Source organism: Aotus nancymaae, unplaced genomic scaffold, assembly GCF_030222135.1.
Source record: "Aotus nancymaae isolate 86718 unplaced genomic scaffold, 86718_ANA_hifiasm-v0.15.2.pri h1tg000040l, whole genome shotgun sequence".
Lineage (NCBI taxonomy): Eukaryota > Metazoa > Chordata > Mammalia > Primates > Aotidae > Aotus > Aotus nancymaae.
Window position 1 is genome coordinate 10,651,780 of NW_026988454.1, and position 21,153 is coordinate 10,672,932.

At 45.4% G+C, this 21,153-nt stretch overlaps 1 protein-coding gene and 1 pseudogene across 2 annotated transcripts in view; both read left to right on the forward strand.

The window, feature by feature from the left end:
• Positions 1 to 10,947, forward strand: part of TMEM242 (transmembrane protein 242) — a 29,821-nt gene extending 18,874 nt beyond the window's left edge. The window contains exons 4-5 of one of the 2 annotated variants that reach the window (XM_064360517.1): positions 6,905 to 6,953; positions 10,424 to 10,519. In XM_064360517.1, coding sequence (XP_064216587.1) covers positions 6,905 to 6,953; positions 10,424 to 10,443 — 69 coding nt within the window. In that variant the 3' untranslated portion in view covers positions 10,444 to 10,519. Of the gene's footprint in view, positions 1 to 6,904; positions 6,954 to 10,423 lie in introns of both variants that reach the window. The other variant, XM_012451696.3, reaches the window with a different exon arrangement.
• On the forward strand, positions 2,131 to 6,897 carry LOC105716856 (L-lactate dehydrogenase A-like 6B; annotated as a pseudogene).
• Positions 10,948 to 21,153: the final 10,206 nt, after the last annotated feature.

Below are 21,153 nucleotides of genomic sequence, written 5' to 3' on the forward strand. Positions count from 1 at the left end.
TTTTAACTTGGTAAAGGTGGCTACGGGCTTTGAAAATAGCCACAAAATGTTTTAGCTTAGCCAAAGCTTTACTTGAAATTATGCATCAACTTTCTGAAGATGCTCCAGTGGGTGCCACCTACCCATTTTACTTACCTGGATTTTTGGAACTCTTTCTAGGTGGGGTCTGTAGCCCCGCCTTTCTGTCTCTCTCACCTTTTAGGCCACTCTCCAGCCTTACTCAGCTCTGCAGTTACTCATTCTTTTCTACTACATTTACCAAATCCCTATTCATGTGCCCAGCTCTGTTCTGGAGGACAGGGATATGCTGGTAAACAAAAGGTGATCCTTCTTGCAGTGACACATTGATAAGTATTTTACATTTAACTGTGTGTGATAAATCCTATAAAGGAGAGGTACAAAGTACAGTGGTGACATAGGCTTTTAGAAAGTCAGTTCTGCTTAGGGGATTGGCAAGAGAATGGAGTATCAGAACTAGACTCCCAGATAGGAAAAGGAGGATTTGAGAGCTGGGTGTGAATCCAGGTGAAAGGAATAATGACTTAGTTGCAGCCATTCTTGGCCCAGGGGCTTGTTGGTTGTTTTCATTTCCTGTTTCCTCCCTCCTAAGCAGTATAACCAAAAGTACCGAGGTGTAATCGTCCATTAGCTGTAATACTGTACTGCATTTTGAATAGATGATTTGAGTCAGGTTTTCAATTCAGAAGGAATAATGAGCCACCTAAGATAGGAGGTCACTAGGGAGCTGGCTAGCTATATTTGGCTTGCCACATCTTTCAGTAGACCTAAATCTTCTCTGGAGGTCACATACATCTCTTTGTCTTTGTTAGTGCTTTCCTTTTTTTAATCTCAGGACTTATTGTAAATAAAAAAACTGCTTTGTTTGGTGTGTTTTTATTTTGAACAGTTTTTTTCCCCCTTAAGATTGATTTAGTAGTGGCTAAGGGGAAAAACTGAAGAGGCAGCTATTATGGAGATTGTATTTCTGAAGAGGTTCAAACTCTAGAAAGAAAATGACTATAGAAAGTAGCCATCCAGCGAAGAGTCTTTATGTCCTTGAATTTCATTTTCAAGAGCACTTATCTTGGAAAATGACTTGACTGGTGAAAGGAATCATTATAGGTGGATGGTGGGAACAGGCACCAGGTTAAAACATTTCAAGTTATGACTGAGATAAAAGAAATGACAGCTATCAAAAGTTGTTGCTTTTAAAAGATTTCTCTAAAACATTGGCCACCATTAAATAAAGATGTCCCTTTTAAAACTGCAGTTTTTAATTTGACAAATGTTAACCATAAATCTGACTACCAGTGCTAAGAGAATTCATGTACCTAGTGCTCTTACGATTTGGTGTGTCATGGAGTTTGTGGCTCTGTCATCTGAACAGGGTGTCTGATCCCTACTGATAAGGAAAACACGGCCAGCAGTTTGCCCTGAAACAGGATGCCAGGAATTCAGCTGATGGCACACCTTTCCCACCCTCACCAACTCCTTTGCTTATTGTTCCTCTCCTCCTGGGCTGCCTTTTTTCTTCTTTTTTTGAGGCGTGGTGGCTCAAACCTGTAATCCCAGCACTTTGGGAGGCCTAGATGGGCAGATCACCTGAGATCAAGAGTTAGAGACCAGCCTGACCAGTATGGTGAAACCCCATGTCTCTACTAAAAATACAAAAATTAGCCAGGTGTGGTGGTGTGTGCCTATGGTCCCAGCTACTCAGGAGGCTGAAGCGGGAGAATCGCTTGAACCTGGGAGGTGGAGATTGCAGTGAGCTGAGACCACACCATTGCACTCCAGCCTGGGCAACAGAGCAAGACTCTGTCTCAAAAAAAAAAAAAAAAAAAAAAAGAATTTCAATTCCAAATATAAAGTATTCATTTTGTCAGTATTCAATACTCTGAAACAGAAATCTTTTTTTTTTTTTTTTTTGAGACAGAGTTTCGCTCGTTACCCAGGCTGGAGTGCAATGGCGTGATTTCTGCTCACCGCAACCTCCGCCTTCTGGGTTCAGGCAATTCTCCTGCCTCAGCCTCCTGAGTAGCTGGGATTATAGGCATGCACCACCATGCCCAGCTAATTTTTTGTATTAGTAGAGACGAGGTTTCACCATGTTGACCAGGATGGTCTCGATCTCTTGACCTCATGATCCACCCGCCTCGGCCTCCCAAAGTGCTGGGATTACAGGCTTGAGCCACCGCGCCCGGCCGAAACAGAAATCTTTTGCTGATGATGAGGGGCTGCATGTTCCTAGGAGCCCATTCCAGAAGAGCATACTGCTTTGAAATAACATGGGGAGGTTTTGAGGAACCGTTACATGGTCAGAATGCTGTGTATAAGTGAGGAGGGAGTGCCACTGTTTTTATTAGAGCTTTTGTAATTTACTGGGCTTATTAGGGTATGCATCTCATCAGATACAAAGTTGACACCTCCTCAGAAATGTTAGGGGAATTTAGTTCTTAAGATTGCCCAAAGAAATGCAGAAGTAAGGCATACTGATGCCACATTGTACTAGATAATGTATTTCACTACTTTGGTCAGTAATCTGATTTGTGCATTGGTTAAAATTTGCCATTTTAAGGACATTTGAGAGATATCCTCATTTTAATTGAGGGCTACATCACCAACTTTCACCTGAGAAGTCGTTTTTCTTCGGTAGGCACAATCGAAGCCTTTCCTCCATCATGAGAAAAGAAGTAGCATTCTTGCCTGGTGAGTTTTTAGTGCTGGAGTGACTCCCAGCCAGCTCCTACCCCGCTCAAGCTCCAGCTGACTGTCCCAGTGTGGGTCCTGGCCAGAAGTGGCACCAAGGCAGTGGGATATTTTATAAATAGGCCTCCAGCACAGTACGCCAGAAAGCAGGAGCCCACTTCTGGGACACTGGGAGATGGTGCAGGCAGCCACCAGTTCACAAAGCACAGGGCCCTATCGTTCCCGGCAGGGTCACAGTTCAGAAGATGTAAACTGATTTCCTTGGCGTTCATACTAAAAATAGAAAACTAGTAATTCCAGGGATCTGGGTTAGCCTCTTAAGCATGTCAACTATTGATGAGAATATTCTTAGTAAAACTAACTCCGGAAATCACTTGCTAGAGAAACAGCCCTTCACCACCATAGTCTGAGCACCCATGGAAAGCACATGTTGGAGGCGCTGGCAAGGCCCTCGCAGCCATGGTAGAGGGACAGGGGCGGGTCGTGCACACCCGCCTTAGAGGGTTGAAGGTGCTGCCCACGGCTCTTGGAGTCTCAACATTCTGGTCAACGGTTTTTTTCCATTCTCTTCCCTCCACTTCTTGAGTGAGCAACCATGAGTTGGACTGTGCCTGTTGTGCGGGCCGTCCAGAGAGTGAGCTCAGCAGGAGCGAATTTCTTGTGCCTGGGGATGGTCCTGTGTCCCCGTCAGGCAGCGCCGATGCTGCTCAAGCGCGCCTGGCTCTTCACCCCTGTGAGCAAGAGGGCGACTGTGAAGAGTGAGCTTATTGAGCGCTTCAGTTCCGAGGAGCCAGTTAATCACAGTAAGGTCTCCATCATAGGAGCTGGATCGGTGGGCATGGCCTGCGGTATCAGCATATTATTAAAAAGCTTGAGTGATGAACTTGCCCTTGTGGATCTTGATGAAGGCAAACTGAAGGGCGAGACAGTGGATCTTCAACATGGCAGCCCTTTCATGAAAATGTTGGATATTGTTTGTAGCAAAGATTACTTTGTCACAGCAAACTCCAATCTAGTGATTATCACAGCAGGTGCATGCCAAGAAAAGGAAGAAACGCAGCTTAATTTAGTCCAGCAAAATGTGGCCATCTTCAAGTTAATGATTTCCAGTATTGTCCAGTACAGCCCCCTCTGCAAACTGATTATTGTTTCCAATCCAGTGGCTATCTTAACGTATGTAGCCTGGAAGTTGAGTGCATTTCCCAGAAACCGTGTTACTGGAAGTGACTGTAATCTGGATACTGCTCATTTTCGTTTGTTGATTGGACAGAAGTTTGGTATCCATTCTGAAAGCTGCCATGGAGACTCAAGTGTTCCTGTGTGGAGTGGAGTGAACATAGCCGGTGTCCCTTTGAAGCATCTGAACTCTGATATAGGAACTGACAAAGATCCTGAGCAATGGAAAAATGTCCACAAAGAAGTGACTGCTAGTGCCTATGAGATTATCAAAGTGAAAGGCTATACTTCTTGGGCCATTGGCCTATCTGTAGCTGATTTAACAAAGTATTCTGAAGAATCTTAGGAGAACACATCAGTTTCCACCACAATTAAGGGCCTCTGTGGAATAGGTGAAGAAGCATTCCTCAGTATTCCTTGTATCCTGGGAGAGAATGGTATTACCAACCTAATAAAGACAAAGCTGACCCCTGAAGAGGAGGCCTATCTGAAAAAGAGTGCAAAAACACTTTGGGAAATTCAGCAGGAGCTTAAGCTTTAAAGTTGTCTAAAACTACCATTCTGAAAGTATTGAAGAGATCATAGATACAGATTATATATCAGAATTTTTAATAAACTTGAATTCCTAAAAGATGGAAACAGGAAAGTCGGTAGAGTGACTTTCCTATTTATTTAGTCCTCCAGCTCTTTTATTTAGCATCCAGGTGCTGGACGATACTTATTTACAATTCCTAAAGAAGTGTTTTTGGTACCTCTGATGTAGCAGCACTTACCTCGTTATATATGTGTAGTTGGCATTTGGTTCCCAAAAAGTAGGATGTAGGTATTATTGTGTTCTGGAAATTCTGATTCTTTTCATTAGATATATGCTATTTCTTTCATTCTTACTGGTTTATACCTATGTTCATGTATATGCTGTAAAAAAGTGGTAGCTTCCTCTACAATGTAAAAGTAAAAGTATGTACATACAAGTATTTTTTGTAATGGCTCCGTTTTAAGACCGCCTTCATTCCTCAGGGATGGCCTTTCAGCTTGGTCATTAAAAAGACATGAAGTGGGGACTGTAGCTGCATGTTGGTCATGTGTGTACATGCGCACATGTGTGTATGTGTGCACACCAGTGAGGCAGGATCATTAGGTTAAGATATGAAAATAATGATCTGATGGTAGCTGTTATAAAATGTTTAATGCAGTAATGGAGAAAGCTTTTAGAAAGAGGCTTGACGGGCTGGGTGTGGTGGCTCACACCTGTAAACCCAGCACTTTGGGAGGTCGAGGCATGTGGATCACAAGGTCAGGAGTTCAAGACCAGCCTGGCCAAGATGGTGAAATCCGTCTCTACTGAAAATACAAAAATTAGCCAGGCATGGTGGCACGCGCCTGTATTCCCAGCGACTCAGGAGGCTGAGGCAGAAGAATCACTGGAATCCAGGAGGCAGAGGTTGCAGTGAGTCAAGATTGCTCCACTGGACTCCAGCCTGGGTGACAGAGTGAGACTCCGTCTCAAAAAAAAGAGGCTTGATGGTTAGAGGTGTGGTATATTTACTGTCATTTGTTTGGCAGGGAGGAAACTTCCCTATATTTTGCAGTTACTAAAAATAAAAGCCTGACTGAATGAAAGTCATTTTAGAATTGCCCCTGAGAACCTGACCTGTTAGCACACTAAATCAAGAAGCATGTTAGAAATCATTCTTACTAGGCTGGATCTTAGCCTCAAAGTGGTCCTGGTTCTAAGAGGCTCCTGGGTTATTCCTCCTGTTCAGTTTATTTCATGTTTCCAGAAAGTTTTTGCTTTTGAATTGTGCCTTATTGTTACTATGATAAAAATTGATCATTTTGATGCATGCTTCAGGATTGTATTTCTCAGAAAGTTACAAGTTTGCTTTGTATTTCTAAATCAACTTCACTACAGATTCTGGCCTTTATGTATGTCATACAGTAAAAGTTGGGGAGAAAGTAAAAATGTCTATCTGACATTTACCTAAATGATAGCATTAGTAGCTTAGAAAATGGAAAGCTGAGATGTAAAAATTCACATTAGCTTTCTAATGCAGTTGAATATTAAATAAATAATATGGTATATTCAAACACATTTTATCTCAGGATCCAGTTTGGATAGCAACAAAACTAGTCAAAAGTGAAAGATATCACTATTTGCCCTCTAAACCAGACCAGTCCTGCTTAGTTCAGTTTTATCAAACAGGACAGTGATCCTCCAAAAAACTGCCCCTTTTCTACACTGATCAGAGCTCCCATACTACTTTTTTGAAAACATCTAGAAATGTAGATTTCTCAGGAAGTGGTGTCATGCAATGGGACTCACTGATGTGCTGAGCTCCTTGAAAGTGGGAAGAGAGGTGGTTCAGTTCTAGGCAGTTTTAAGAGCTTTTGAGAGCTCAGCTGCAGAATACCTGCTCCCTCTTATCCAGCCTTTTAGTTTTTATTCGTGTTTCAGCAAACATAGTGTACTATTACAGGGCATCAGAGCATGCCTTAAGTCTATTTTATAATTCTCTTCACCATCTTTGCCAGCCAGAGTAGGATGGGTTATGCTATAGTCAAAACTAGTCTCCAAATCTGTGGCTTAAAATAACAAAGGTTTATTTCTCAACTGTGTAACCCCCCGCCCCGGGTTTCAGCAACTCTTGAGGAAAAAGCTGTCCTCACATGCTGCCTCAGCACCTCAGATTGCTTTGATCTTTGGCACCACCATAGCAATACAGATTTCCATGACTGCTATGGAAAGAGTCGAACCCCTGCGAATAAGTGCTCAGCCTGGGAGTGACACACATTCTTTGCTCCTATTTCATTAGCCAGGGCTAGTCACATGGTTACTGAACTTCAAGGAGGTGGGGAGGTACAACTCCCCTATATGCAAAAGTAGGTGAGTACTGGCTACATGTGAACATATACTATTCAAAATAAAATGGTCACCATTAAAAGAGACATCTATGCTTTTTATGTAATTTTTAGTGAAAGCTGGCAAATGGGTAGAAGATACAGAGGTACTTTGTCTTTCTAGGTACTGAGCATCAGCCAGGCAGTTGTACTTATAAGCCATGTCTCTGTGGGTAAGTTAACCTCTCTGACTTCTGGTTTTTATATGTAAAGTGGTGGTAATAATTTCTGCCATATAGAATTGTGAAGATTGAATCATAGCCTAATGCTTTGTCCAGTGCCTGACACATAAGTGATCCCAAATGGCAGGTATTATTCCTGTTCAAGCAACATTTTACAACCTAGCTATGCTTTTTAATCTCCTAGTACTAGTATTATATAGTCTTATTCTGTTGTATTTTATGAAGAAGCTGAATTCCCACATTGTTGAAGATTACCATTGACTCTGTAATTATTGACATTATCCAAAGGTTTTTTCGTCAGTAGATCCGATAGAGCTTTCATCATTGTCGCCCCCAGCATTGAGGGCAGTAACAGTCCTGCACCAACAAGCGAAGAAAGAGAAGCTAAATGAGCCAGAAAATGGCAAAAACATTTCAAAACTGAGAACTTGTAATTCCAACAACTGCCCATTTATTCCAATTGATGGTTAAGGATTTTCTGAAATTAATTAAATTGGGGACATAACCTGAAGCTTTTAAGTAATTTTTCAGCACACTGTATATTAGACCAAATGTTTTTTCCCCTACCAAGACATGCATGGTAAATGCGTAGCAATGTCCCGTGTGCATATTCAAGTAGTATGCAGAGTAAGCACGTGGGCTGTGTGGTCGGATCTGCTCTTACCAGCCATGGCACAACACATTGTTTAGTTTCTCTGAGCTTCCATCACCATATCTTTAAAAGAGGGATGATATTTACTCCACTTGGTTGTTGGGAGGGTTAGATGAGAAATATGTCTGGTATACAGTAAGGACACTCTAAGTGGCATCAGTGGTTGGTCTCACTCCTGGCCTACTGGCTATATGGCCCTTCAAGAAGCTATTAAAATGTTAACGAGAATAACATTATTAGAGGCATAACCCTGAATCTGTTTTAATCTCTAAAAAAGCCATTGTATCTACAGAATGTCCATATTTGTGACAAATTGCTTATAATACACTTTCCATTTGTCACGACACTCCATTTGAGCACTACTAGCTGAGACAGCGGTATTTTCTGTGAATATACAATGCAGCACTGTGGACACCAAGGCACTGAGACTCACAGGTGAGGATGGTGGGCCCATAGCACTAGGGAGTACTGTTCGTGTCTTTGTTTTGTTTTGTTTTGCTTTGCTTTGAGATGGAATCTCACTCTGTTGTCCAGACTGGGTGCGGTGGCATCCTCCGCTCCCCTGCCCCGGCCTCACCGCCCTTCACTCCCCTCCTCTGTCCTCACCACCCTTTTCTCTCCTCCTCTGACCTCACCACCCTCTGCTCCCCTCCCCGGGCCTCGCCTGCATTTCCCAGCCTCTCCCTTTTCAGCAGCTGACCACATTCGGGACCACTGGAAGGGAGACTGGTGAATGATTCTGTTGATGTCTTGGCCATCTGACATCCTATTTGAAAACTGTGTCATCTGGCTTAGTTGTAAAAGACGTTCAGCCAGAAGAATGAAGAGAAAGAACCAGGCAGCACATTGCCAACCCTGGCCAGAGAGATGTCTGTTTCAACTATAAAAGTCTATGCAAAGTTCCTCAGTGGGGGCGATATTAATGTTTTGGACAAAGCAACGAATTCTTTATGGAAAAGGGAGTGGGGAGAGAGACATCCATGAGCTGTGTATCTTCAGCATTAGTGTCTGGGTCCAGAACATTGAGATGGTTGGCACGGTTACAGACAGCATATAATATGTAAGAAAGACCTTACATATCTTCCAGTGACAGAATACGTAAACCAAAATGATATATGGCTATAAAGTAATGTACTTAACAGACATTCCATAATGTTTATATCCATGTGAGCTTTGTTCTTGGAATACAGCACACTTATTTTGATAACACAGCAGTGATAATAGCTAATGTGTATTGAGCACTTCCCATGTGTTAGATGCTGTGCTTTAGATGCGCCTTAATCCTCACAACTCTTTAAGCAGGTAATTACTGTCTCTATTCTACATGTGTGGAAACCACGGCTTAAGAGAGTAAGCAGCTTTCGCAGGTGGAGCTAGGATTTGAGCAGAGTCCGTGCTGCTGACAGCAGTGCTACAGTTTGCAGCAGTGCTAGGAGTAAATGCCTAGGATTTACAAGCCCCAAACCAGATGCACAAACCAGGTAAAGATTCAGCCTCAAATTGAAATAAATAAGCATCAACGTTAAAGAAATACTAGCTGATTCTCAAAATAACCACTCTAAGAAATGACTTGCATTTTGCAGATGAGTCCAGGGTACTTCACAAACCTGATCAAGGAAATCTCTGTCCTTAGGAAAATATGACTGGTAGATGGCTGATGAGAAAAATTTGGAACGCAGCGCTGTGGCGGTGCTGAAATATCTTCATAGAAGGACCGTATATAGATTAACCAGGATGAATCAGGGAATGTTACTAGTACTGTCCAGTGTAAAGTTCACCTAACTTCCATAAATTAGTGTTCCCACCTTATGGGGTTGTACACCTTAGGTGGATCCAGGTGCTCCAGGTGAACTGTAATAATACTGTGTTGACACTGCGTGTTACGATCTCTTAGGCTGGGCACAGTGGTGCACGCCTGTGATCTCAGCACTTTGGGAGGCCGGGGTGGGAGGATTGCTTGAATTCAGGAGTTTGAGACCAGCCTGGGCAACATAGCAAGACTCCATCTCTACCTAAAATGCAAAAATTAGCACATGCCTGGAGTCCCAGCTACTTGGGGGCAGTGAGGTGGGACAACCGCTTGAGCCCGGGAGGTTGAGGCTGCAGTGAGCCATTGTGCCACCACTCCATCCTGGGCAACAGAGTGAGACCCTGCCTCAAAAAAAAAAACAACACCACTATCTGACATCCAAGAACATTCTACTTTATCTACCATTCCTTGATTTATTCTTTACTAAATTACTAAGTTTCTTCTCTGTGTCCTTTCTCTCTGTCTCTAAAATTCTAGTTTTGATTGACCTAATTATTTGTTCAGATAGAAATCCCATCCTCAACTGCATCTTTGTATCTGAAAGCCAACAATACACATTCTTCTCCTGGGAGGGAATAATTATTATGAAGGGTTGACAGTTTAGGACATATTGCCTTGCAGATTATTAAGAGTGATTTGTGTTTTTAAAGAGATGGAGTCTTGTTGTGTTGCTCAGGTTGGACTCGAACTCCTGGGCTCAAGTGATCTACCCATCTCAGCCTCCTGAGCAGCTGGGACTATAGGTGTGAGCCACCATGTCCAGCTAAGAGTGAAGTTTTATGTTAAATTTAATAATAAGTTTATACTCGAAGAAAGGAAGTATATTTCATTATCTTTCAAGGTACCTAGAATATATATAGTCCCTAACTTTTATTGATATTCCCTAGCCCTTTTACCTGTGAGCCGTGAAGTACTAGCCAGTCAGCAAAAGTGCCTTCTCTAGTAGCTGTTTTCTCCTTCTTTTAGCATTTGATAACTTGATTGTTTTTCTTCTTTTAGATGAAAGAATTTCGAAGTAAAATGCAATCAATATTTCCAGCAATTCCTAAGAACTCCGAATCGGCTGTTGAGTGGGAAGAAACATTGAAATCCAAATGAGATGAGCATGAATGAATTTCAAAATGCTTGTTACAGAAAGGGGTGGCTCTGGAGACACCATGACAGCAAAGGGACTGGGACTGATTTCTCCCCAGAAACATGGCAGATCGCTGACTGAACCATGCGCTGGATAGCGTTTGGCCTCCTCATCACGGGAGAGTATGTGTGTGCGTGTTGGGGAGGGTAAAGTTTTCTCAAAGTTAAGAAGACTATTTACAAATAGTAATTACAGGGATAACTTCCTTATGTGGAGGGGATCCCAGAGGAAATAATTCTATTTGTAACAGTTGAACCAAGTTTCAGTTGAACCGAGTTTCATACCTAAAAAAAGTTTATAATAAAAGTATGATTAAAAAAATTTATGAAACAGACTCCCTAATAGCAATAGTACTGCAATGTGTCTAATTAAAGGAGTTTCAAGAGCCTTTCTTGTCAGTGTATAACAGAATTTGGAAGTCTTATTCCGATTAGCCAGACTACAAAGTGACAGTCACCTGGTAAGTCCTGTATAGTAGGAGGTGGGTGTGGCTCTCGTGTCCTGAGTGTGGTCTGTGATTTACAGCCAGCACACACATGTGAGTTACTTACCTGATGCCCTTGCTTGAAGGCCCTGCAAATTCTTAGACTTAAAAAGCCAGTAATGAGTTATGATCACTTCAAAAGGCACAGTTGGGCTAAAATAATGATGATATCAGAGGTAAAAATTTTTTGAGAAGTTGGTCTGGATCTCTGAACATTGACAATTTGTAATTTTGTCTCAGTTGTCAAAGTGAAAAAAAGCCCAATTATCAGCTGTCTTCAATATTTTTAACCAGAAAGTCACCTGAGTACTGAGTCCCAATATTAATTATTTGGTGCCACCTCCCCAATGAAGCGTTAGGGTAAATTCTACGTGCACATCCAACTCACTCCTGTCTTCCCTGATCTCCTACAAAAAACAGACGGAGAATAATGTCTACATGCAGTTATTTTTAGTGCATTTGCATTTTTAAATATTTTTAAAAAGAGAAATACTTTAATATGTCAATATGTCCAGAGAAGTAACCTCTAGTTAAGTATCAGTTGTGCAGTTTCTTTCTACTTGCCTAGGCTCTAATTAGTCAGCAATCAGGTTTAATAAAGGACATCTGAAATTTCTATTATCATAAAACCTTTTATTCTAAGGGAGATTTTTAAATGAAATGTCAAGTACATAATGTAACACTTTTCTCTAGACCATGTTACCCTGTTAAAATTGCTGTATTGTTAATGAAGCAGGTATCGTCAGCATCTGGAATTCATATGTAATCGGTTAAAAATCCAAGACTGAAAGGAAAGGATTGGGAAATGGGTTGGTGAATGCGGGGAGCAAAAACTCTTCACCAGCCTTTCATGTTAACTAAATCTCTGAGAAGAGATCTTTAGCCTTTGAATGAGGAAGGAAAGGCAGGAGCCAGAGGAACAGGTTTTCGTCCACGCAATTAGTCTGAGTCTAGATTCCCCTGAAGAGAATGCGCACCACCTGATCCTTTGGTGCTTCAGAACCGTAGGTTTCCAAGCTCGTGCATGAGATGGCCCTCCAGTCTTATTACAGCGGCTGCACTGAATTACCCATCTGATGTGGGGGAAGAAAAGAATGGGCGCTACCTAAAACTGTTACAGCTGGAATCTGGGTTTTACTTTTTGTAGATGGAGAATGCTGAGTGGTTTCTAAAGACCTCCACTGGGTAGGAAAAAGGAGACTCTCCCGCCTGTCTGGAGTGTTAAAGGAGAAATCATCGTTGACTGTGGTTCTGTTTCATGGATTCCTGCCTTGTAGCCTCCCTGAGGGTAGGGACCCATCTCAGGGCCTTGTAAACTGGTGTCAGCACTGCTGGGGAGGCTGCTGCACATCGGACTGAAGGCAGCTAGGCCCTAGGAAGGAGCCAGGGGCCATGGTGGGGTGCTGCTTTCTCACAGAGCTGGCGCAGAGGACACCTAGACATGTGTTGCTGAAGGAGTGTCTGAATACTTACTAGAGTGGCCTGCCTCGTGTCTACAAAACCCTCATACATCACCTCTGCTGTCCTTGACCCATGGCAGGGAGACTCCCGTAAGAATAACGATGAATCCCCTGCAGAGGGGAGGCTGGCAGGGACCAATTCCATAGAAGAGGGAACAAGCCTCAGCTCCAATTGCATTTTAAAAGCAAAAGTGAAGTCACACACAGATGAAAATTAAAAGAGAAAAGCAGTATGACTCAAGTGGTGTTCTCCACAGTCAGAACTTGAGTATCAGAAGGTTTCGTCATTTGTCTATTCCTTTTGTACCGGAGGCATATTGTTAAATTGGTTAATGGAAAGGAAAAATGTTTAACAGATAATGTTATTCTTTATGAGACGTACCATCTGTGTATTGAGCTCTGAATGTCCCTGGATATGGAAGAGAGGAAATGTGATGGAATTTCAAGTTTGCCTTCTTTGCTGTCTTTATCTTGGGTAGAGTTTGACAAACATAATCACATTTATCTCCTGGAGCATAAAGAGTTTTAATCACCCTATTAACCAGGATGACATTTTTCACAGACTTAAAAAGGAATAGAACAGACATTATCTCCCTATAAGCAATCCATTTCATGGAGGCTGAGCACTAGAAATGCTTTAAAGGATGGATAACGCAAGCCGTTTCCATTTCCTGCCTAAGCCATCATTAAGGAGGCTTTCGGGAAGGCTGTTCCTTCCACTGGGTGAGTGTTAAGCTTTACACTTAGAGTCTCAGCACCCAAAAGAGCTATTAGAGAAAGCAGGCAGGAAGGAGTGGCTTCTGAGACCTCGGGATTCATTCAAGGGAAAACATGTATCCTGGCAAGTTACTGCTGCCCTGTGAAAAAGAATCCATGGGCTGCTGTTATGTTCAGAGTCAAGAGAGTGTGATTTCCGGACAACCTGAGAGTAGAAAGTAGGGGACGGGAGCTGCCTCCCAAGACGGCGGGCAGCCCATCACTAACAGGACTGTGGTCTAAGGGCATGGAAGCGGGCGGCTGCTGAGAGGGCCATGGGCCATCCCCACCGCCACCCTCCCACCAGGGCACGGGCATAGGCTGGTGTTGAAAAGGACACTTGCCTGCTTAGTCAAAAGGTGGCACCGAATCATCTCGGCTGTCACACGTTTTGTTTAGTTTCATGGATAGTATGGGACCAAACTTGAAATTAATGATTGCAACCTAACTAAGGTGGGGGCGGGGGAGCCCATGGGGACAAAAAGTAATTAAAATCCATTGAATTCAGCTGTTTCACTTGGGGCAACATTTCATCTCTCCTAGGTTTGGTTTATGGGGAACATTGTATATTTTCATCTCATTTTCATGTATCATCTTTAAGATAAATTAAGTACAAATGAAAATCAGCCAAGTAATATACAAAGGCATTTCATCAAATAGTTAAATTTCCCATGAAAGTTAGTAAAATACATATTTTTAAAATACCGTGTTCAAGTGAAGTGTTTTTCCTCTCTGCCAAGAGTCATTAAATGATACAGCAAGTATTTGGGTCTCTCTTGGTGTTAGCAGGATTAATTGCCCAAGGCTGCGATTTTGTGAGCATAGAAGAGGATAGCAAGCATCTCTCGCAAGCCGTGACATGAATCTGTAATAATGAGTGAGGCTATTAGCAAATTTTGTCTGATGGCAGATAACTCAGTTTTGGAGAAAATTAGAATCACAGTTACCCGGAAGCACATATAGTTTCAACTTTCCTACCCAATTATTTGTGATTTAGGACCTTGATTTATATTTCTTACATAAGCCGGCTTGAGGTCTTCGTCCTCATTACTGTTTGATGAGGCATGATCACCTACTTAAAAAAAAAACAACAATAGTAAAAAAAAATAGGCAGGTGAGTGTATTAAATGTACTTAAAGACGTAAAGGTAAAGGTCATTCTTAATAGATTCCTAAGAAGCTAAGTCAGGCAAACTGAACTTGGCATGTTCATAACACCAATTACCTGCTCATCTGAAAACACTCAAAAAATGTACCTTCATGCTGCCTCTGACACCCCAGGCTTAGAGTGGCCTTCCAGGTTTGCAGCCTAATAGGTGACCCTCCTCAGGACACCTCCAGATGATGTCTACACTGCCAGCCCTCGCGCATGCACGCCCTGCCTTCAGAGGACAAGTTGGCAAAACTGAGTTTCTAAAAGCTTGAATTTGGCGGTCTGCATAGAGTTGTGCCAAACTGCAGTTTGCCCCTTTGCTCTGCCAAGCTGGGTGATGGGAATGTGTTGATTTTATTGCTGCTGGCTGTCTTCTCCCACTGACCCTGTTGTAGGGGCTGACTCCCCCACTGTGTTTCCTACACTGGAGCAGAGCCTACGTGGCAGACCTCTCCATTCAGAGCCTTTGGGGAGTGTTACCAGGGGGTGGACGTCCCTGCAGCTGCTGTCTCCCTGTCTTTCCATCTCCCATCAGGCCACGGTGGCCACAGCTACTCTGATCCTTCCTGTGTGACGTCAGGAAAGAGGTTACACAGCTAAGACAACTCTAGTGAGTAAATCTCATGAAAACTCAAGACCTCTTGTCAGAAGATAAGAAAGACTGAGGAAACCTCTGCGTTCAGCTTGCTCGTGGGCCAGCTCTGGTTCTCTTTTCAAAAGACTCGTGACAAATGGTGTGGAATTGGCACCTGACCAATCTGTCAACTTCCTGTGTCACAGAGATGCTTGGATGTGGCACGAGATACAATGACTGACAGGGAGGCTTGGCTCCGCAGTGGAGAATGTGTGCAGGAGGGCCGGGTTCAGGTTTATATGGAGTAGGATGTAAAACTGCACTTCTGCCTGCCAGGGTGTGGCTCTGCGGCAGACCAGCCGCATCCAGGTTCTCCTGTCTTTCCAAGTGTCTCCCACATACAGAGATCTTCCCTGGGAACTGGGAAAATGTAAGGGTTCTGAGTTGGTGGAATCCATATTCAATGAGCATGGTTAGCTTTCACTTCTTAATATTCTAAATGTTACTGAAGGAACCGGGAGTGAAGGGCGGGGTTAGAAAATGCAGGGTCAGGTGAGGCCCTAGAGAAACATCCACAGCCCTGATGGGAAGAGGGCATTCACCTAGGGCTGATTCTTTGGGTTCAGGACTAAGCCCATCATAGCCTTTAGCAGACTCAAGAAGGAAGAACGGAAAGGAAGGAGGGGAGAGAGGGGAGGGAGGAGCTCCTCCCTGGGAAGAGGACCCAAGCAGTTCCTGGGAGACTGACATTTGCCTTCTTGTCTATGCTGACCACATTTGCCTTCGCCACCAAAACACAAGAAAACGAAAATCACATCAAAATGAAAATGAAAAAGCAGTTTTGGCAGGGGGTGGGTGGGGTTGAGGGGTGTCCTGGGCTTTTACAGCCATAGGCTTTAAGGTTAGGGGTTTCTAACTCCCAGCCCCTTGAGCTGATAGTTTAAAGATGAAAGGCATCTGGTAAGATCCCATTGCACTCACCAGCTCTGACCTACTGAGCAGAAGGAAATACACAGATCTGCAGGACGATCCATATAGACAGATAATACTCAGTGGCCCTGCATCCAACCGAGGAGAAGGTGGCGGTCTTGCTTCACAGGACCGGCCAGCATCCTGCTCGGGCACTGGAGGCACGATGGGGGCCAGGAGTAGGGGGTGGCACTCTCCCTAAAAGCAAAGGACTTAAAAAAAAATCCCTACACTTCTCTCTTCATTTCAGAAACCTCATTATCTTTCTATTTGTAGTATCAGTAACACCGCCTAGAAGTCAGGCTCTTTCCTCGTCCTCTAGGGTGGAGAGTTCTATTTTGTAGCCACAGAACCTAAGTCAAAGTTTTACAGAGAGTGCCTAGGATTAGGCAGGGCACACAGAAATATCTTGGGCCAGGGTCACCTGGTCACATTCACTGAAGAAACTAGACAGACACCAGCCCACCATCTGCCTCCCAGTGAACCTAACCTGCCCTAGAAAGTCCAATAATTCCACCTAATCTACCCAATTTGTGACTTTGATATAAGCTTCAGTATTATATCTTACTTTTTCACTGGTCGCTAAATCATACTGAATGGAGTGCCATCACACATTAATTACCTTGCCTGAAAAACCCCAGGGCAGCCGGTTTTCCTGGGCTGTGTCTGCCAGGAGGCAGCGGGAGTTATTAGAAAAGTTCGAGCTGCCAGGTTACTATCCCTTCCAGTATCAATGTGTGATGCCCTTCTCCGTGCCTGGGCTTTAAGTACAAAAATTAAAAACAGCTCTCTCAAATACATGACAGGCTGAGAATCTTATGGGCCCTGGGCCATTCTGACTGGATGCAATGACTTTAGTCTCTGTGGTTCCAAACTTCTAAATCACTGCTCATAGTAACTGCCCTGTGGCCAAAGAGCTATGCCACCTCAAGGCCTGAGGCTGGGAACCCCGTGCCATGCTGTTCAGCGGTGATATCCAGCATTGGCCAGTGACAGGCAGGCCAAAGGGAGGCAGAAGCCTTCTCAAAGACAGTGGCATCCCCAGTAAGGACAAGGAGCTAAGTCACAGTCCTCAGGAAGCATGCAGCTCTGAGTGCTGCTCCAGGAAACCTTCCTTTGTTTTTTTTGTTTTGTTTTGTTTTTTAGATGGAGTCTTGCTCTGTTGCCCAGGCTGGAGCTCAGTGGTGTGATCTCGACTCACCGCAACCTCTGCCTCCTAGGTTCAAGCAATTCTCCTGTCTCAGCCTCTGGAGTAGCTGGGGCTACAGGTGTATGCCACCATGCCCGGCTAATTTTTGTATTTTTAGTAGAGATGGGGTTTCACCATATTGGTCAGGCTGGTTTCAAACTCCTGACCTCAGGTGGTCCACCCATCTCAGCCTCCCAAAGTGTGGGATTACGGGTGTGAACCACTGTGCTGGCTTCTCAGGAAACCTTTCTAAAGCCATTTGGTAGCTTCCTGTGCATGCTGCTAAATCCAAGTTTCCTCCAATCAGGGAGCAGCACTGCTGGGTGTTGGCTTCCCCGAGCTGAAGCTCCCCCCACGCTTTCTCCTTATTTGATCCTTGGTTGCCAGAAAAAGTTATCACACCTCCCTCTGGGTCTCCTCAGTCTCCAGACTCACCTAGATTTTCTCTATCTTCTTGCCTGACAGTTCCTCCTCCTGCTGCACAGAATGCCTGGGAAGGCAAGATGTGAATTTGATTTCATTCATCAGAAAAGGAGCATTCGTGGTCCACTCGCTACAAACTATGGCATCTCCCCAGCCTCTTAGTGGGAAGAAGGGCAGGGCAGGGGCTCACAGCCCTTGGGTTTTTTATGACTTCTCGTATTTACCTGGGTGCCCGGCACCCTCACTTCCAGAACTTTCTTCACATATCCTGCAGGGATCCCTTAGCTGGGTTCTATAACAGGGCCAGCCCCAGCTCTCCGGAGAGGAGAGGATGAGGCAGATGAATAGCTTCCTGGCAGGTCAGTTGGCCCCAGCCTTTTTCCCTTCCTCTTTCAGAACAAAGATGTTGACCAGTGACTTGGCAATGTGTGTCCAATTCAATGTTTCACCTGTTCTTCTGCTGTGCCAACAATCTGCCAGCCACATTTTTCCCTTCAGATAAGTTGTTGATTTTTTCCCAGCAGGCAGCCCACTCTCCAGAGCCCCATGCTCTGGGCCCCAGGGAAGGCCTGTGAGTTCCGGCCAATGCCCTTTGCTCAGCTATGAGCATCCTTCCTGGACCTGGAGCAGTCACCTCCCAAACCTGATCTATTTCCTATCCGTTATTAACAGTCTATTCAGCACTGCGCTATGCCAGAAACATTGTCTCTGCGGCTAACAGTTCTTTATGACAAACCTCCCATTATAAACATTTGAAACACTTGAAAATTGCGCAGCACCTGTGTAACAGGCAGTGCACCCTGACAGGGATCCCCAGGGCCACTGGTGGGTGAAGGGGAGATCTGTGTCCCTTCACTCCAGCTCCTCTGCCACCTGGCCCCAGCCCTCAGGCCTCCTCCAGCCTCCCAACCACAATGGTACATTCTAGGCATCTGCTTGACTGGATAAAGCAGCACACAGAAACCAGAAACCTGATGAGGCATTATTTTGGGGTGTGTCTGTGGGGGTGTCTTCAGAGGAGACTGGCATGTGAGTCTGAGTGGAGTAAGTGGGGAAGATGCGCTCTCAATGTGAGTGGTACCATCCAGTCAGCTGGGGGCCCAGATGGGCAAGTTGGTGTCTCTCCCTCTTGAAGCTGGGACGCTCTTCTTCTCTTGTCCTTGGACATCAGAACTCCAGGCTCTCCAGCCTTTGCACTACAGGACTGACACCCGTGGCTCCTGGGTTCTCAGGCGTTCAGACTGGGACTGAGCCACACCACCAGCATCCCAGGGCCTGCAACTTGCAGAGAGCCTGTGGTGGGACTTCCCAGCCTCCACAAATGTGTGAGCCAATTCTCCCAACAAATCCCTTCTCATCTGGCTATCTAGATAGGTGTAGACAGATACTATTGGTTCTGTCACTCAAGAACCCTAATACACAACCTTAACTTCCAACCAGGGCCCCTCCATCCACAGGCATACCACTGACAACCAGGATGGCTTTGGACAAATGGCCCCATGAAGGCCTGTCTTCAGCTCTGAAACAAGCACCTGCTCCCATGGAACCACATTGTGGGAGGGTTAAATGAAGGTTCACACAGCATCCCGCTCTGGAAAGCCCCCAGCCTGGATTGCTGGCCCACTGGATTTGGTGTTGGTTAGCAGGATAAAACCCCAAATGCACCTACCACAGCACACTATTTACACCATCAGGGAAGGTTCCTCCCAACACTTGGGCCTCCAGACCTTGCCCACCCTTCACCTGACATGCAGCAGGTGGGAGCTCCCTCGGACCTGGGCTTCAGAGGCCGCATCTGCTGAGGCCCAGGCGCCATCAACAACAGTTCCCGCTCCACCCTAGTACACCTGAGCTCTCAGAGACCACGGGGCTCCTGAGGGGGACAGGAGAAGGCTTGGCACCCGTGTTGGGGTGAATGGGACCGTAGTTTCACTCAGTGGGAAAGGCAGGGGCTTACGCACCCGCAGTGTCCTGCCTGGATTCATGGCTCTCAAAGTTTAGCCTGAATCAGAAGCAGCTGGGGAGCTGGTGAAGACACAGGTTCCTGGCCCCACCCTCAGAGCTTCTGATTTTGTCAGTCTGGGATGGGGCTGGAGAGTCTACATTTCTCCCACGTTTTGCCAGGCTGCTGTTGCTGGAGAGCCGCTGCCCTGTGGTGTGGTTCTGATGATGGTGCTTTTGACTTGATGTATTGCAGGAATGCCTCTTTGCTAATCACTCACTTGGTAGCACAGACAACTTCGTGAGGCCTCTGTGGACACTGGCCCCAATTCTCCCGAATCCAAAGTGACTGCATTCACTGGACTGAAAAACACATTGGTGGGTGTCACTCTCCATGGCCGCCTCCCTCTCCTGTCACCTCTGGACTCGCTCTCCTGCAGCTGCAGGAGCCGTGCTTTCCCCCAGGCCGCCCTGCCCTTGTGAGCATCTGAGGAGTGGGGAGGAGCACAGGCATGACAACATGAGACCTGGACCCCTTCAGGAGCCACGCGGAAGGACGTGGGGAGGACCTAGGAGGGCCCCCAGGGTGCGACCACAGGTTATGATAAAATTGGAGAGGCAGACAAGGTCACACTGAGCACTGCCCAAGACCTGGGTGTGGCTGATGACTGAAAAGGGAGAGGACAGTGCAGATGAGAGTCTGAGAGAATGACCTGGAAGAGGCCAGAGAGGAAGGGGCCTTGGGAGATGGGCTGAGATGGTATGAGGCAGAGAGGGGCAGGAGAAGCCCAGAGAAGCAGGAGAAGCTCAGAGAAGCAGGAGAAGCTCAGAGGAACGGGAGAAACTCAGAGGAACAGGAGAAGCTCAGAGAAGCAGAAGCTCAGAGGAACGGGAGAAACTCAGAGGAACAGGAGAAGCTCAGAGAAGCAGGAGAAGCTCAGAGGAACAGGAGAAGCCCAGAGGAACAGGAGAAGCTCAGAGGAACAGGAGAAGCTCAGAGAAGCAGGAGAAGCTCAGAGGAACAGGAGAAGCTCAGAGGAACAGGAGAAGCTCAGAGAAGCAGGAGAAGCTCAGAGGAACAGGAGAAGCTCAGAGAAGCAGGAGAAGCTCAGAGGAACAGGAGAAGCTCAGAGAAGCAGAAGAAGCTCAGAGGAACAGGAGAAGCCCAGAGGAACAGGAAAAGCCAGGGGGAGCAGGAGAAGCTCAGAGGAACAGCAGAAGCCAAGAGGAGCAGGAGAAGCCCAGAGGAACGGGAGAAGCTCAGAGGAACGGGAGAAGCCCAGAGGAACAGGAGAAGCCCAGAGGAACAGGAGAAGCCCAGAGGCGCAGGAGAGGCCCAGAGGAGTGGGTGAAGCCCAGAGGAGCAGGAGAAGCTCAGAGGAGCAGAAGAAGCTGGCGCAAACAGCAAGAGTTGTTGGTGGCACAGTGAGCCTGAGACCAGGTAGCGACAGTGCTAGGACAGGCGGGATGGAGAAGGGGAGACAGGTAGAAAGGTAGGTTAAAAGCTGGGCACTGTGGCTCACGCCTATAATCCCAGAATTTTGGGAGGTCAAAGCAGACGAATCCCCTGAGGGCTGGAGTTTGAGACCAGCCTGGCCAATATCAAAAAACCCTGTCTCTGCTAAAAGTACAAAAACATTAGCCAG